This window comes from Hoplias malabaricus, chromosome 17 (assembly GCF_029633855.1).
Source record: "Hoplias malabaricus isolate fHopMal1 chromosome 17, fHopMal1.hap1, whole genome shotgun sequence".
Classification (NCBI taxonomy): domain Eukaryota; kingdom Metazoa; phylum Chordata; class Actinopteri; order Characiformes; family Erythrinidae; genus Hoplias; species Hoplias malabaricus.
In genome coordinates, this window is record NC_089816.1 from 11673760 (window position 1) to 11690547 (window position 16788).

The following is a 16788-nucleotide window of genomic DNA, read 5'->3' on the forward strand; positions in this document are numbered from 1 at the left end:
GATGTCTCTTTTTTTCTTGCTTAGGTGCTGTATAACTCAATAAAGAATGAGAAATTAGAATGGGCCATGTGAGTATCTGCTTTCACTGGTGTCACTATCTGTGTGTGTGTGTGTGTGTGTGTGTGTGTGTGTGTGTGTGTGTGTGTTTAACAACAATATAGGTAATTTCTTTTCTGTTTCTTAACAGAAAAATATACTGAAGATATTTATTATTTTATTATCTATAAACTATAAAATATATTATTATTTTTATAGATAATAAAATATATTATTTTATTATCTATAAAAATCAGACCTGAATTTTCCTTTACCCTCTGTTTTCAAAGTTGTAGCGTAGCTAAATTTGTTCTTAAATTGAGCAAACTGGAATTTGAAAATAAAATCTACTTGCCTATTCTAATAATATGAATCAAAGTGCACCATTGAGGATGAGAGGCATATTGCTATTTAGTTTAAAATGTAAGGCATTCCCCGCCTTGCGCCCAATGATTCCAGGTAGGCTCTGGACCCACCGTGACCCTGAATTGGATAAGCGGTTACAGATAGAATGAATGAATGAATGAATGAATGTAAGGCACAGTAACACTTTTGGCCTAATACTGTATAGCACCAGAACATTAACCTGCTTCATGTTATTTACTATAAAAGTACAACACTTTTGTCATAAATTTGACGAAGTTGGCAACACAGGAAATACTGTATGTGCAGAGAAAGAAGCAGCATACATTGTGTCTGTGTCTATAACGTGTTTATGTACCTTCTCTCTCCATTTGCAGTGAGGAAGAGGAGTTGAGGAAGAGCCTGTCAGAGCTGGTGGAAGATCAGTGCGAGGCAGGAGGAAAGCGGGTTGTCAGGGTAACAGACGGCAGTAACCCTTTTATTGTCATCCCGCTGCTTTTAAATGCTGCCACGTATAAACACGGCATCCTTACCCGCAAGAGTCATGCAGACATGGACGGCAAACGCAGTGAGTGGCTACGATTAGTTGCTAATTTTTTTTCTTCATGAAAATTAGGTCAATAAACAGTAAAGCCTGAGCACCTGTTTTCCTGAGAAGAGTTTTCACTTTGTGGAGTCCATAACATTAACCCTTCTAACATCAACATCTCAGAGACAGCCATGCAGCAACAGGAGTTCTGACATGTGCATGTGGGTGAAGGTAAAATGAATCAGTACATGGAACTGGAGCTTCATCAAGCTGTGCTTCTTGTTGGAGGTGCTGTGGATGGCTTATTCCTGATCTGTAAGAGATTGAATGTAGCAGAGAAGAATAATCAACAGAAACAGCAACAATTTGATGTTGACCTTGACGGCTGAGTAGGGAAGCCAGCACACACACACTGGTTTCAGCCAACTCAGAGATAATCCCCTGCACACTGTAAATCACACCACAAAATCCTTTTAAGTATATTGACACAGCTAACTGTAAAGGTCTTTATGAAGGAAGTGTGACATATTATATAAACAGTAGGAAGCTTGGACCTCAGGGGCCCCAGACTGGGCTGACAAACTGGCTTGTGAAACCCTGGGCTTCAGTCATTAGAGGCGATAACCTTCATATCTGCAAAACAAATGTATACACTGCTGAAATCCATCCATCTCTCCCTCTCTCTCTCTCTCTCTCTCTCTCTCTCTCTCTCTCTCTCTCTCTCTCTCTCCCTCTCGCTCTAGCCCCAAGAGGACGGCGAGGCTGGAAGAAGTTCTATGCTGTGCTGAAGGGCATGATCCTCTATCTGCAGAAAGTAATTCACAAACACCCACACATACAATACTGCAACATGACCAAGCTTATCCAGCTTCGTCATTGCCTCAGCTCTGTTTTATGTTGTGCTCCCTGTTGCCCCCTTGTGTTCAGGATGAGTATAAACCAGATAAGGACCTGTCTGAAGTGGATCTGAAGAATGCAGTGCGTGTGCACCATGCGTTGGCCACGAGAGCCTGCGACTACAGCAAGAGACCCAATGTGCTCAAACTTAAAACGTCAGACTGGAGAGTCTTTCTTTTCCAGGCTCCGTAAGATCACACACCATTTTATTTCAGTTGGAAGAATGTATAAACAGCATTGATAAAGATAGCACACTATACCAGTACTATACATGAGTTAAATTCCACACCTTGCATTTAGTAATTACTGCTCACAGATGTATGTGTGTGTGTGTGTGTACGTGTGCAGAAGTGAGGAGGAGATGATGTCATGGATCTTTAGAATAAATCTAGTCGCTGCTCTGTTCTCCGCTCCTGCGTTCCCTGCAGCTATCGGCTCTATGAAGAAATTCTGCAGGCCCCTTCTCCCATCATCTACAACAAGGCTTAACCAGGTACATGCCCTTTACATTAGGAATGCACTCGGCCGATTTCTGATGTTATATAGTACAGTTTTCAAAATGTAAACTTTTTGTTAAAACAATTAGCCTGAAATGTCATTTTGTAGGAAATAATTTGATTTAAATCATAATTTCAGTAGTGTTCAGAAAAATCATAATTATATATCTTCCTAAATCCTCAGTCCTAATACACAATACTGAATTTACAAATCCTCTTGCTACACATTTACTTTAACCCTGTACGTCCCACAGTAAAGTATCAGAAACTTTATAGACATACAAGAAAAATGCACACTAAGAACTCTATGCACACACACCTACTAAATTCAAGGGTATTAATTTATTGCATATAACTTGTAACCTCAATACATTTTCCCTTGTGTGTGATCGGTGTGTCCACTCTAACACTGCTGTAATTGGTGCAGGAGGAGCAGCTGAAATGTCATGAGAGTAAACTAAAGCAGATCTCTCTGGAGGTGGAGGAGCACAAGAGGAACCCACCTGAGCTCACGCCCAAGAGCAAAGAGATGGAGGAATACCGCCTTAAAGAGCACTACCTTACATATGAGGTCAGCAGCATTCTCAGACACCCCCAGTGAGCGTTATACTACAAAGTCCATACCCTGCCCCCCCCCCTCTCTCTCAGTCTTTGTCTTTAAATATTAATCTAATAAACACGGTCTGTGAAGCATGTAAACTTTCGTAAATTAGTGGACCAGTAGAAACCGATGTCAGATGTTACATTAAATCAAGCATGTACTCCATATCTACAAATAAAAGTGTTATATAGCCATTTATATATATATATTTAAAAATAACCCTAATAAAAGAATATTTATAAATAAAGAGTACATTGATTTTTTTTTTTGAGATATGTGGGATGTTAAACATTGTAAATGTTGTCCTTGAGGGATTACAGTACTCTTACAGTCACCATAAAGTACCTAGTTTATCTGATCAATATTTCATTACATTTAATCAGCTGCACTTCTTAGATGAATAAATCCATGCAGTGTCTGAAGTGCACCAAAACTCGAACTAGAAGACGTCTGGTCTCCTTCTACCTGCTGCACACTTACAACTATGAATAAGATTCACGTTACAGTCTGCAGTGTATGTATGTATGTCGCATCACTGCCTTCTGGAGTCAAGGCTTTAATGCAGCTTCCCCTCACCCTATATGTACCACCACTCTCAGTGCAGGGTGTTGTCAACAGCTTTGTTTTTTCATGGATATGTTTTTTGTCTCTGCAGAAAAGCCGCTATGAGACATACGTCAACCTGCTGCAGGCCAAACTACGCGTGGGGACCGATGACCTGGACAAGATTGAAGCCAGTGTGTTCAGCGGAGACAGTAGGGACTGCCACCTGCGCAAAACCCAGTCCAGCCCTTCCATCAGCCAGGGTCACGGCCTTAATGGCCGAGCCGCCCACAAAAACCCAGACAACCGGACCTGAAGGGCCTTCTCAGGCTTTGAACTCTGACTACTGAACTTTCCAGCCATGATGGCATTGGACAACTGAAGCAGTTCTCTTTCTGGGAAAAGAGAGAAACATGAACGTAGCATTAAAACAATGTACAGTAAATTATGACTATTGTAAGTATCGTTAGTATTATTATGAAACCAGTTAACATTTTTAATACTGAAATGAACATTCATTATGTGCCAAAAAAAGGAAAAACAGAATTAAAGAGGAGACCAAGACTGTATAAGGGAGACAAAATGTACATCACATGACTGTGGCATCACACGGCAGTTTATTGTGATGGTAAAGAGATGCACTATAAAGATCACGAGGCTGATTTATTGAGAGTCGGGAGAAGTTTCACTGCAGCATCACAAGGCACCTTTCCTGATGTCTGTAAGGAGTTGTGACATCATAAATTTATTTGGGAGCTTGTCTTTGCGACACGGCAGCATGTGATGACGCGTTGTCATGACACGTTTTTAGTGACGTCACAGTGTGTGTGTGTGTAGTCTGAGGCTCTTTGTAGAGGTGGCTTCCTCACTGACTTGTTTGATGTTTGCTAGAGATGTAGCATTTGGCTTATTCACGAGGCCTTCAATGTCTCAGCCTCAGTAGTAGCCATTTTAAGGGCTCTGTCACACTGCGCTGTGTGTTCAGATTCACATGAGCTGTCTACCGGATGATGCAAATATCCCCATTATTTATTACGTCATATTTATTGTGAAGTTTCTTTTCTGAGCCATTACAATGGACTCTTGTAATTTTGAAAGCAATTTATCTTAAATTAGTCGATTCTATATTTAATCTCAGTTGTTTTTCAATGGAGCTACCTGCTAGGCGTGATAAACGATCCAAGATGAGGTTCTTATTCTACACTAAATGTTTTAAATATCAAAAGTGAAGACAGGGTATGTGAAGAGAGACAGGAACACAAAGCACTGGGAGATGTATGTATGTGTGTGGGTGTGTGTGTGGATGTGTGACACAGGAAGGGAACGAGAAAGCAAAAAGAAAGTGAGAGTTAAATGTACAAAAAGTACAAAAAGTATGAAAGTATGTGTTTGAAAGCGACACAGGGGTCCTTGTCTTCTTCAGTAGACCACAAAAGCCTTCCCCCCCAAACCTGGACAAAGCATGAAGCAGCAGGACTGCAAACTCCGACCAAGTCATCGTCTCATTTCTGCATCTCACACTGTAGCATAAGGGACTCAATTATACAAAGACCAAGTGTTCAAATGGATTTTCATACTCTAAATCAGTATACTTCAGTGTTACTCGTAAGGCAGAAGACTGTCCGTGGCACTATACCTATGCTTGGCTCTTCAACTGGCGCACTGTCAGCCACAAGTGTATCTTCATCCATACTCATGGTACGGACTTTCTGTGTTCAAAAAAGGCAAGTAGATTTTTCTAGTGCAGTTTTGACGCATGATGACGGTGAGAGTGAGTGAATGAGCTTTTGGCTCTCACACTGCTATATGTGTAATAATATAAAGAGCTGCAATTTTTTACACTCTTAGTAACCGCTTTCTTAAAATGACTTCCCTATTCTTGTCGCTTTGGCTGTTGTGCTAACGATGAATTTCCCCAATGTTTAGGGTAGAATACAAATGCTGTTGTAATAAAAGATTGTGATGATTATTTTATAATTTCCACTGTTTAGCCTTTTTTTTATTTATTCATTAATTGTCCCTGTGTGTTCAGAAGGAAGGAAATATGTCTGTCTGTTCTTACAAGCCATTTAAAATCACAAGACCTGTGATATGATACGTTTAAAACTAACCTCGTGAAGCAGTGGTTGGGCTCTCCTTCGAGATTAATCTTTCAGAAAGATTGAGGAATTTGGTCTGCCAAACCTGGTCTGAATAATCAGTGTCTCAAGGACAACAGGAAGGGGTTTGACTTACCAGCACAGAACCTGTGACCAGCCGGTCACAGCACGATGAAAGGTTCAACAGGCCAATGAAGAAGGTAAAGTTCAGCAGTTTAATCCCGAGGCAAGATGGAAAAATCAATCAGCCAGTCAGAGTGCATAACAAATGTTACTAGCCTGTCAGATTCTAGGAACAAAAATCCAGACAGTTGGGATGAAGGGAAAATCAGCTAACCAATCAAAAGGCAGGATGGAAGGACTTCATAGCCAATAAGAAGGCAAAATATAATTTGGACTCGCCAGTGCAACGGCAAGAAGGCAATTTCAGCTAGTCTATCAGGTCATGTTAACATTGTAGTTGGCATATTCTGGCATTATTGTTGAAAATTAAGCAAGTCCTTATACATACAGGTTATTTTACTGAGAGGTTTCCTTCTGAAAAAACAAATTCTGTTGTCTTTTATTTCATTTGATACCAACATGCTGAATTCAGATTTGATTCAGTTTTAATTCAGATTAAAAAGGTCATCTTTAATACATGTATTTTTACTTTTCCTAACACTTGAAAATCATTATTTCTTTCTAATAATTATTACTGAGTGTATATATATATGTATATGTTTTTTCTAAGAAAGTAGTTACTTATTGACAAATTGTTATAAACATTTTATATAAACACATTGTTATAAACATTAGGTAGAAGCTGTAACCTATGCCTAGATGTAAATGGCTTTATTTTAATCATATAAGGTTCTGTTGGGATGTAGACTTTCTTTCATGACCTTGCAGTACAAAGAGGAGTAAGAAGTCATTTGAGACTGAGGCCTATTCTGAGGTTGCAAATTATACCACTGCAGTTGTGATATATCTAGGGCTGTGGTTTGGTAAAAATCGTTTAGTCATAACGAATAATTTTTATCGTTTTCAGCACCGTGGACAGCTCTTTCTCCGACCACAAGGGGGCGTTATGACCTCCTTTATGATATTACCATATCCTTCAACCTTTGTGTGTACTTTATCTGGAATCAGAAATAGACAGGTCTCCTGTTGTCCACACATTAGAATGAAGTTATTCACAGTAACAGCACAGTGACATACACTTCACTGATTTTCATGAACGATGCATTTGCCCTGAAAGGGTTAATTTAATAATTTACTCATCTCAGACATCAGTCATGTGAGAAGCCACTGAAATGCCATGGGAAATGGAGGTTTTATTGCAGTTAGTCATTTTCAGACAAAAAAAAAAGGCTTTCCAACTTTGAAACAAGGTACGTACCTGTACAAAAACGCACTTGTTACCAATAACGGAAATTCAATAAATTTGTGATAATACACAAACAGCAAGGGAATGGATGCAGGATACAGAGGATGATGACGGAAGTGGTGGTAATGAAGAGTAGAATAACAGGGACTTTTCTAAGCCAATGTAAGCACCATATTTATGTTAAAAGGAAGGCAAAATATAAGTAATACTCCAAAATAGATGGCTGAAGTTTAACATGGGTACGTACATGAGAGCAATCATCACAGTTTTTTTTAATCATCAGACATTTTAACCAACTAAATAAAGGAACAGTTGGTGCACTACTACTTCATCATGCAATTGACTTTAGTAAACCTTCTGTAACACAGACAAAATAGACTTCAATAAGTAGAAGAACATGATACATCTTTGCCCAACAGCAATTGTCACAAAGCCTGGAAAGTAACATTATACTCTTTTTGAATGTGAGATCTCCTATCAAAAATAATATGCAGATCTTTTATTTTTCTTAATATATTTAAAGTGCAAGTATTTATCCATTTGATTCAATGCTTTCTGTAAGTATAAAATACAAAAGAAAAACGGCAATATGCTTTTCCTGTATATAGGTTATCCTTTTTTTTTTCATAAAGAGGAGCATCATATGTAACAAACCATATATACACACACATCACAGGTCATATATTTAATTTTTTTTTTAAGTACAACACATTTCATAGGGAATAAAACAGGGATGGAACATGGGATATGTGAGTACTCTCCTTGTGCATTTACCCTTGAATACTTTAGTTCTAAACCCATCCCTAACGTCCAAATAAACTTTGAACCCATAGCCTATACAATCTCTAGTGTATGTTGAAATATGCAAACACATATATGCTAAGCTGGTCTGGTCAAGGCCTTGAGCTGGGGAGAGATTAGGAACATAAAGTGAGAACTTAGTGAGGATTTTAACTGGCCATGGTTTCAATAAGAGCGTGAACTGAAAACATGTAACACTGCACACACACACACACACACACAGTTAGAGCTGAATATTATTTTTATATTTTTTGCAAGTTTTTGTTAAGTTTGTGTTGGCTCTGTTTTGAAAGAAATTCCATTTATTTCTTATTTTTTATTAATTTCTGCAAAACGTTCAAATGTAAACAATGTAATTCAAAGTGGCTAGGGGTGAAAAGCTCTGTTCTAGATACATATTCCAAGTCAAAATTGTTGAAAGTGTTGGTGACAGGAAGTGGGGTTTAAAACCTCTACAAGCTACATCAGAGAAATGGCATGAAACTCTATGACAACTTTACCATCATTTTTAAATAGTTTTTTTTTAACCAGTGGCAGAGTGTTACATGCAGTGTGTTTTGAGGCAGGATGGTCCACATATACAAAGTCACGTGTAGTTACTGATCATTTTGGATGGTGAATATAGTATAGTTTAGCTCTAGATATCGTGACCCCTGGTTCCTATCACCACCACTGTGAAAAGGATAGTCGATACACTTATAAGCGTTCTGAATGACTTTGTTCACATTTCCACGGTTGAATTTTGCAGCAAATTGTTGGAATTCTCTTTAAAGGTGGTCAAACTGCTAGGAAGTACACATACATTCAGACAGTTTAATGACAGATGACAATAGAAGAAGCACCTCTTACTGGAGACTATGTTAAACTATCTCTAAGTCCCCACAACACTGCTGGAGTACCGCTCAGGACTGACAGGATTATTCCTGCATGTTTTATCAGTGTTCACCACAGTGCGTCTACATCTATCAGCACATACTGCTCTGTGGTTTGGAAGCAAAGCCAGAACTTTGCTGGTGTGGAGAAAGTAAGTAAGCTTTAACACTCTGGAACAGACACTGAGAGCAGGCCACACTCTCAGTGAAAATACTGCCAGCTCTGAAGGCAGTGAGCTAGATCACAGAGCCTTTAAGTACCTAGTAGCACCTTTAGAATGGACTAGTTTCTCTTTCGGATACAAATAGACCTCTTATATAAGTGTGCATTTTCGATTGTGAGAGGCATCTTTTGATTTCTTAAGTGCAAAACGATCTGTAAATTTTCTGACGACGGGTTTAGAGTTTGTAATGATTCTGTTCCAGGAAACACCCTTGTTTTGTTTTATTTCCAGTTTTGATTTGTGGTAGCGCTTTATGTACAAACGAGAAGCTTAATCTAACTGGTCAAGTCATCGCATTTGTGGCACACGTCGAACGGTTTGGTAATCAGATTGGGGCAGTGTTAGGAAAAGATACACTTTAGCGGCCCACACGGAGAAGGAGAAAGTCTAGAAAAAAAAGCCATGTCTATAAACAGAGCTTAAAATAGCCTCTGCTATGAGAAGTGAGCGATCTAGAAGCAAAGCCCACATCTTGATGAGGTATGGTCTAAGCCGAGCATAACCCAGTTAGAGGGCTGCGCTATAAGGGAGGGTGGAGAGAGAGAAAAAAGTGCTTTGAATGCCTTAACTGTACAGACAGACTCCTCTGAAAGGGTCAGCGATGGCCACCATTCCTGCATCCTCAGGTTTCCTATGTGCTCATAAGCCTAGCTTTAGTCTAAAGCCTGAGGCCTGCAGTGGGGAGTCTTCAGTAACAAATGCCAGTCTGAAACGCTTATGGCCTTAGAGTCCACCAGACTGTACTAAAGAACTGAGTACACTCTGAATACCAGCTTTCAAATCTCAGCCATACGATGCTGCTCTATATAAGCAGACTCATCATGCTATGCCTGTGCAACAGAGTTCATCTGCCACACTTTAAAAGGGCATGAGATTAGAACAATATTCTACTATTATATTTTTTCATATAATAATATTCTTTACCTATTAATCTTTTGTCCAATAAATATATAAGACTCCCTACAGGAAGCATTGTGCCTTTAAACATGTAAAAGGAGAGAAACAAGCAATCTAACACTACACGACTGGAGAAGCTCCAGCATTTTTTAAAGTGACCAAGACTGTGTCCATACATTGCCACATTTCAACATCAAGTACACTGTGAAGTGCCTAAAGAGTTATTTATAGCAATGCCATAGAAGAACTACTTGTGGTTTCCTGAAAACCTTTCAATGGGTGGTTCTTTATAAACTAAATTGAAAGAATTTTTAAGAAATCAATAATGGATCTTCAAAAGCTTTGCTCCAAAGATCCCTAGTGGCAGCTATATATAATAAAGGGGCAATCCGGCCTAAAAGTACCATTTAGCATAACCTACAAATTGATAGATGAATAAATACATAGTGCTAGCAAGCATTTGTGATTGAGTACAAACTTCAGTTGACCATCTGCAAAACAGCCTCTCAGCCAATCTCAGTCTGTAATCTACTACTCCGAACTTTTCAGAACAAATCTATAGGAGGAAGAGTGGTGGCAGTAAAACCAGAGTCAGAGTTACAAATGGTGTAGGGATGTTACTAAGGAACTAATAAAGCCTGACATGCTCTCATGATGTTCTCTTTCCATAGCTGAAAAAGCTTAAACCATGTGGAAGGCCAGTAACAGACTTATAGAGGGTTGAAGGTAAGATAAACTTTATCTTGGTCTCAGTAAGACCTTAGCGACTGTTAGCTTAGCGACTAACAGCTTGTTGAACCAGTCAAAGAGAACTGCACAGTAACGAAATCACTGTGGGTAAAGATGAACATTAATGCACTCATATGTAAATCTTTGTGCTGATTCAGTAAGAGGCAGTAAATCCTCCTCAGCATCTATCACTCTGACTAGCTCCAGCGTTAGCTTTAGCATTAGCTCATCTGAAGGAGAATAGAGTGGCTAAAGACGCATTGAGTGGCTAAAAATATCTCTGGACTGATTAATGTAAAAATATTTAAGTTCCTAGAACTTTCTGTCTACACTTAATGTCTTCATTTTTAAAGCAAATAATACTAATGTTTTCAAAGGTTTCCTGTGCACTGCAAAATTTAAAAAGTGTTCTGGATGCTACTAGGCAGCAAAATCTGAACACTGGATTTATGTAGAAAGAGTGGCTAAGAGAGGCATGTCTTTCTAAAAATTTGCAAACTGTCAATTTGTCAAGAAAGTATTTTTTTAAAGGAATAAGAGAGAACCTGTTCCCCAGCATTAATCCCAAGGTACTGGCAGTTTCTAAACATTAACTTCCACTTTCAAGATGATGAGTGGATTTTCCCCAAGTCTTTAAAACAGGACTCAATTCTCAAGTCAAGGAGTACTGCAGTGAAAACACACATTTACAACATGCTTGCATTTTTCACTTTGGCCGGAGTGCCCATTTAAAGGCTATATACACACACATGTCACACACATTTGACCTTGACCCGTTGATTCTTAACATGGAAACATATGGACACGTTTTTGCAAAAACCTCAAATGGAGGAGTGGAGAGGGCCTTGTGTGCGGTGGACAAGGCTGGACGGGACGCCACCTGTTGGCACGCCATCTACTATATAGCACATGTTACTGTAATGCAATGTTAGCGCTGCAGTTGACGTAAATTAGAGGGAGAGGGGACAAAATAGGTGCAACAATGGATAAGCAAGACGGACAAAGGCCCCAGGAGTGGGGTTTGTTAGCACCATACAAGACCACACAGGCTACCGCCTCGGCCGTAAGTCTACTCACACAGGCCTAGAGAGCAAACACAGGGGCTGAAGCGATAGCAATCTTTCCTTGTCCAATTTTTTTTTTTTGTTATTTGTTTTTAACACGGAGCACTATAGGAGCAGACGTCCACAGCTTCTAGGTGACTACATCCATGTTTACATAAGCGCTGTCTGATCCTCAAGTCCTCATCACTGTCATCATCATTATCATTATATTCATCATTGTCTGCTGTGTCCTAGGTGGCAAGAGAGCAGAGAAAAACCCGTGAGCCTCTTTTTTTTCTTTTCAGAGTTTTGGCTTTGTTGGAAAGTCCCGTAGAAGCACCCCGAGGTGGCAACAGCAACCATGCCAACGAAGAAAAAGACAGCGTCTGGACGCGGACAGCATGTAAACGTGTGGCGGCGTTAAGGCACCAGGTCGGTTTGGACGTTTGTAGAGGATGCTCCGCACGTTCCCATGCGTCTTTACGCAAAGCCTTCTCATGCCGTGTGGACTGCTCCATTTTTTTGACACCCCCTGCCTCCCACCCGCCTCCCGCCCACCCCCCAAAAGAAGGAAGGAAAAAAAAACAAAATAAAAAGTCCCACAGAAAACGTGGGCATTTTTTATAAGAATCTAAATACATCTGATTCACAAAATCATAAATTTGTAGTTCTAAGTTAGCACTTGAATGAAACGTGCCCAAACGCCTGTGGGCGCACAGCAAAGGCCCCCGGTGCTGAATGAACTCTTATAGTGACCACTGACATCTCGCTGGACAAGAGTGGTCACTGTAGATGTTGATTCATCACTGTAGGGTTAATTCCTGGGGATTTTGCTGTGCATGGTGCAATAGGGTTGATATATTTAATAGAAATAAACGTTTAGCGGTCATAAGAGTAAAGCCTCTGCGTTCTTATTCTACATGGAAACTGTCCCCCGTTTTTTCCCTCCCAAGGTTCAAGAAATGGACAAAAAACTGAGGACACATTTTCACTTTTCCTCAGTTGCCCTTTACACATTGTGTCCGTTTGTGGTCGGTGCACATCTCCTGCTGTAGAGCACACTGATGCAATAAGTGCTTTATCCTACACGTACCTTCAGATCTAGATGTGTTAGAAGCGATGCAGCTCATGGACCTGGTTTGTAACTCATGGTTAGCAGGCAGAAGATCCCCCACGAATGGGCTCTGTTAGCACTAAAATAGCTTCTCTCAATGAGACTGTGTGTACATGTTTTAATCACGATTTTGGTTCAGATTATGCCTAAATACAGTAGCTTTTTGAGCTGGAATTAAAAAGGCAGCACTTTTAATTAATATATATCTATCTTAGCATTTTTTCCCAATTTGGAGTCGTGCTGAAATAGCCTGTATGTGTACGGAGCGTATGGGGAAATGAGGAAGGTTTTTCCACTTATGGACGTGGTCTATTGTTGTGGTACTGGTAGCAGCGGCTTATTTTTCTGTAGTGAAGAAGTGAGTAAAAATCCTCAAAGCTTACGTTTTTTCCACCCATATTCCGGCAAAAACCACACCTCCTGCATAGAATTCCTCTAGTTCTTATGTCCGAGGATTGCTTGTAAGTATGAACTATGGGCCAATTCTAGCACAGAATGTGGCACACAGGCTAATCCTAGCACAGCAAGCAGGACACTACTTGCCAAAATTGTACAAGATGCGGACACAGGTAGCCAATTCCAAAACAAGAGGAACCTTACTAGCCAATCCCTGCATAAGCAGGATCCTCCAAGCCAATCCCAATATAACAAGGATCTCAATAGCAAGTCCTAGTTCAGGATGTAATTTATAGATTGTAGTTGAATAAGTGGAATACTACTATCTGATCATTGCACAGCAGGCTGGACACAAGCAGCCAATCCTAGCATGGCAGGATTTCTACTAGCCAATCGCAGTGGACCTCGGATTGGACAAGACAGTCCCAGTGAGCCAGGAATTTCGCCAGCCTATCCTAGGAAGCTCAGAATCCTACTAACCAATGGGAGAGAAAGAAGAGGTCTTTGTTTACCCAATCCCAGCACAGGAGGATGGGCACAGGTGACCAATCAAGCCGTAAGAGGCGTGGTTATTCGGAATACAGGTGGGAAAAAGCCCAACGACTGCGTGACGCCTCGTGCCTTTCCATGACAGTAATGTTTGTTTATATTGTCACTATGTTATGGATTCCTTACGCGCGCGCTCCGTCTTTACTGCCCACTCGTTTCGCAGGAGGCGGGGTTTGTCGGAAAACAGGTGGAACCCCCCACACCACCACGCCTCCGTCAGGATCCAAACTCCGCCTCATGCGTCCCTTTCGTGTACAGTAATGTTTGTTTACATTGTCATTGAGTTTCCTCACACGCTCTCTGTCTCTTCAGCGTGTCCGTCACGCATCACACACGCATTCACTCCCCCGTCCTTCTCATGATCTTCTCGTTCCAGCGTGTACCTAGTTAATCCTCGTCCCCGTCGTCGTCATTGCCACCGTGCAGGCCCTCAGGCGGGAGGTCTCGCGCCCTGCCGCCGCGCTCCGTGCCTCGCTCGCGCTCCCGCTCGCGGATGCGCTTCATGTCCTCAGCGTACTTGCAAAAGGTGGCGCCGAACTTGGCCCACACTTTGCAGGGCACGGTGATGGAGTTGCGGTAGGCGGGCTTGACCTCGCTCACGCGCATGAACACGCCGTACCTGTTGGCGCCCACGTCGAAGAAAAAGCGCTTGTTATCCACTGCGAGTGACGAGCCCTCGGGCAGCTCAGCGGGCTCCTCGTCCGCGCCGTAGTCGTCCAGGAGCTTGGCGAGAGCATCACGGAACTCGATGAGCCCCTGCGCCGGTAGCGCGATGGTCTGGCCTTGCGTCGTGGCGGCAGCGGCGGCTCCGGGCCCGGGGCCGCGGTTCACGGTCTGCCTCACGCGCAAAAACCGTCCGCGCTGGTTCTCCTTCAAGTCCATGTAATACTTGCGGTTCTCCCGCACCAGAAACTCGCTCTTGAGCGCGCGCCGCGGTTCATCGTGCGCCGCGTCCGGGTGACTGGGCCCCAGCTGCGCGTAGTGCTCGATGAAATCGCCCAAATAGTCGCGGAACTCCGCCGCCACAGACATCGACAGCGTCAGGCGGCTCTTGTTGCCGCCGGCCCCGACCTCTGCGATCTTCAGAAAGCGGCCTTTCGCGTTCTGCTTCACGTCCAGGTAGAAGCGCTTGTTCTGGATGTCGACGCGCTTCGACGCCAGCTCCTCGGTGTCGTGCTGCAGGCGAGACCCCGACGCTAAACCCGCGGCGCCTCCGGGGCCTCCCCCGCCCCCTCCGGGGCCTGCAGCGAATCCTCCATGCTCACTGCCGCTGTCTCGGTCTCTGTCCGCCATGATGCAGCCTCCCCGCGTTCCTCCTTCTCCTCAGCCCGCTGCTGAAGCTGCTGAAGCCGACGCTGAAGCTGCTGCTGCTGCTGTCACACACCGGCGCCGCTGTCGCGAGATCCGCAGGCCGAACACTGCACGAGATCACGGAGAGACGGAGAGGCCGTGTCCCGAATCTCAACGGGGGATCTACTCCCTACAAAGTGCACTAGGTCCTAAAGCCCTGGCTGCTGCAGTGTATAAGCTCTGACCTAAGTAAAATATGACAAAAGACAATAAGCAGAAATAAACATTCACGAAAATCTAATTTATTCACAGCCCTTACATGGTGATATAGGAATTATTCACCAAAAAGAAGAGAAAAAAAATGCTTGAGTGATATGACAGGGTAGGCTATGCAGCAAACATTTGCAACAATACTAATATTTATTTATTTATTTATTTATTGAAACGTTACAATTACAAAATGTGAATATTCGTGTAATAATCATTTTATTACAAAATAGCCAACTTATTATCAAAATTAATTGTGAAATGAGATTAAATAGAACAGCCATTTGCGAATCAGCAACCTGCCCACTACATAATGCACAAATAAGCAACGTTTCCTAATTCAAATGTGCACTAGGTTATGCAGAGAGCAGGGAGTGATTTGAGATGGAGCCGGGGATTCTGGAGGCCAGAGGTGTTATAAATGAGGGAGAGACTCTTCATTTTCAGAAAAGATCAATGGAGAAACATCGTAACACGCAACATGGCGTCTGTTTATGGGGAAAGTCCCGCCCCTCAGGAAGAAGGGCCAATCAGCTGTGTTCAAGCAAGCGGGAAAAGACCTCTGTGGATATATTCGTTTGCAAAGTAGTCGTAACAAACAGAAACGTTATTTTGTGTTAGAAAATACAAAGAGGTTTGAGATTTATATCGTGTTTGAAACGACTTTTCAAATATGATTTTGAAATGTTAATGTGACTTAATGTAGAATATGGCCAAGTGCAAGATGAAATCTGAGAGTGACGACTTAGTCTCCCTTTTCCGTACAGTGCTCTTATTTTCTTACTACTCACGTTAACAACAAGAGATTTTAAACAACCAACCTAATGATCCTCAGGGGCGTATAACATCTCAATGTGTTGTTCTATACCTCAAAGTTCTATATCTTTAGGTTTTGTCAATAGGAGCCATGCTGTCACACCCTAGACATTCACAGAATATGGTGTTTCTGAAATTACAACATAAATATTACCCTTTGAATAGAAATGTTTTTGATTGTCTGTAGATAAGTAGTAGCGGGGAAAGAAATGAAAAATCACTACTGTTTACTCTGCCCTGTACATCCAGTATCCTACCTCCTTCTATTACAATTTGTTTTGCACTATTGTCTTTCACTGCTTTGTACATCCATTATCCTACCTCCAAATCAGGTTATTGTCTTCAGCCAGTGTCCCATTGATACTTGTATGTCTATCAGTGAGCTGCTGGTATCGTATGTCCTGCACTTGTCTTCTGTTTGTTCACTTTCATATATTTATATACTTAGCCTAGTTGAATTTTGTCTTTTTTTTTTTTTGTTAAATGTTACTGCATCTTGGAGAGGAGAGTAACGAAATTTAAATCCTTTGCATGCCCTGTACATATTCAGAATTGACAATAAAACTCTCTTGACTTGTTATTGTTGTGATTATCAGAGCCATAAGATCAGCACATTTCAGAGTATTATAAACTGAGCAGAGATTTGCTACAATAACCAAAACAGACCACACGGGAGGCATTCAAAGCATAGGTCTACAACAAAATTCCAAACTACTGCATATTTAAACCTCAGGGTTTCTCAAAGTTTCATAACTCCCAATTACATTGTAAGTACATGTATTGTAATCATTTAAATGATATGACATGCATTTCTTTGCTACAGTTTGATAAAGTTTTTGCTTAGGAATTATTAATC

The 16788-nt window shown here is 41.5% G+C and overlaps 2 protein-coding genes across 3 annotated transcripts in view; one reads left to right on the forward strand and one right to left on the reverse strand.

Moving 5' to 3' along the window:
* Positions 1 to 5423, forward strand: part of psd2 (pleckstrin and Sec7 domain containing 2) — a 41421-nt gene extending 35998 nt beyond the window's left edge. For both annotated transcript variants that reach the window (XM_066648855.1, XM_066648856.1), the window contains 7 exons: positions 25 to 68; positions 777 to 967; positions 1672 to 1742; positions 1856 to 2013; positions 2174 to 2318; positions 2750 to 2893; positions 3579 to 5423. In XM_066648855.1, coding sequence (XP_066504952.1) covers positions 25 to 68; positions 777 to 967; positions 1672 to 1742; positions 1856 to 2013; positions 2174 to 2318; positions 2750 to 2893; positions 3579 to 3782 — 957 coding nt within the window. In that variant the 3' untranslated portion in view covers positions 3783 to 5423. The remainder of the gene's footprint in view (positions 1 to 24; positions 69 to 776; positions 968 to 1671; positions 1743 to 1855; positions 2014 to 2173; positions 2319 to 2749; positions 2894 to 3578) is intronic.
* Positions 5424 to 12082: 6659 nt separating this feature from the next.
* purab (purine-rich element binding protein Ab) lies at positions 12083 to 14852 on the reverse strand. Its single transcript, XM_066649440.1, has one exon. The coding sequence runs from the start codon at positions 14850 to 14852 to the stop codon at positions 13947 to 13949; it is 906 nt and encodes a 301-aa protein (XP_066505537.1). The 3' UTR covers positions 12083 to 13946.
* Between the last annotated feature and the right edge of the window lie 1936 nt (positions 14853 to 16788).

What these genes read in the sequence shown, in the direction of transcription:
- purab (XM_066649440.1), bottom strand. Translation starts at nt 14,852, where the DNA reads ATGGCGGACAGAGACCGAGACAGCGGCAGTGAGCATGGAGGATTCGCT.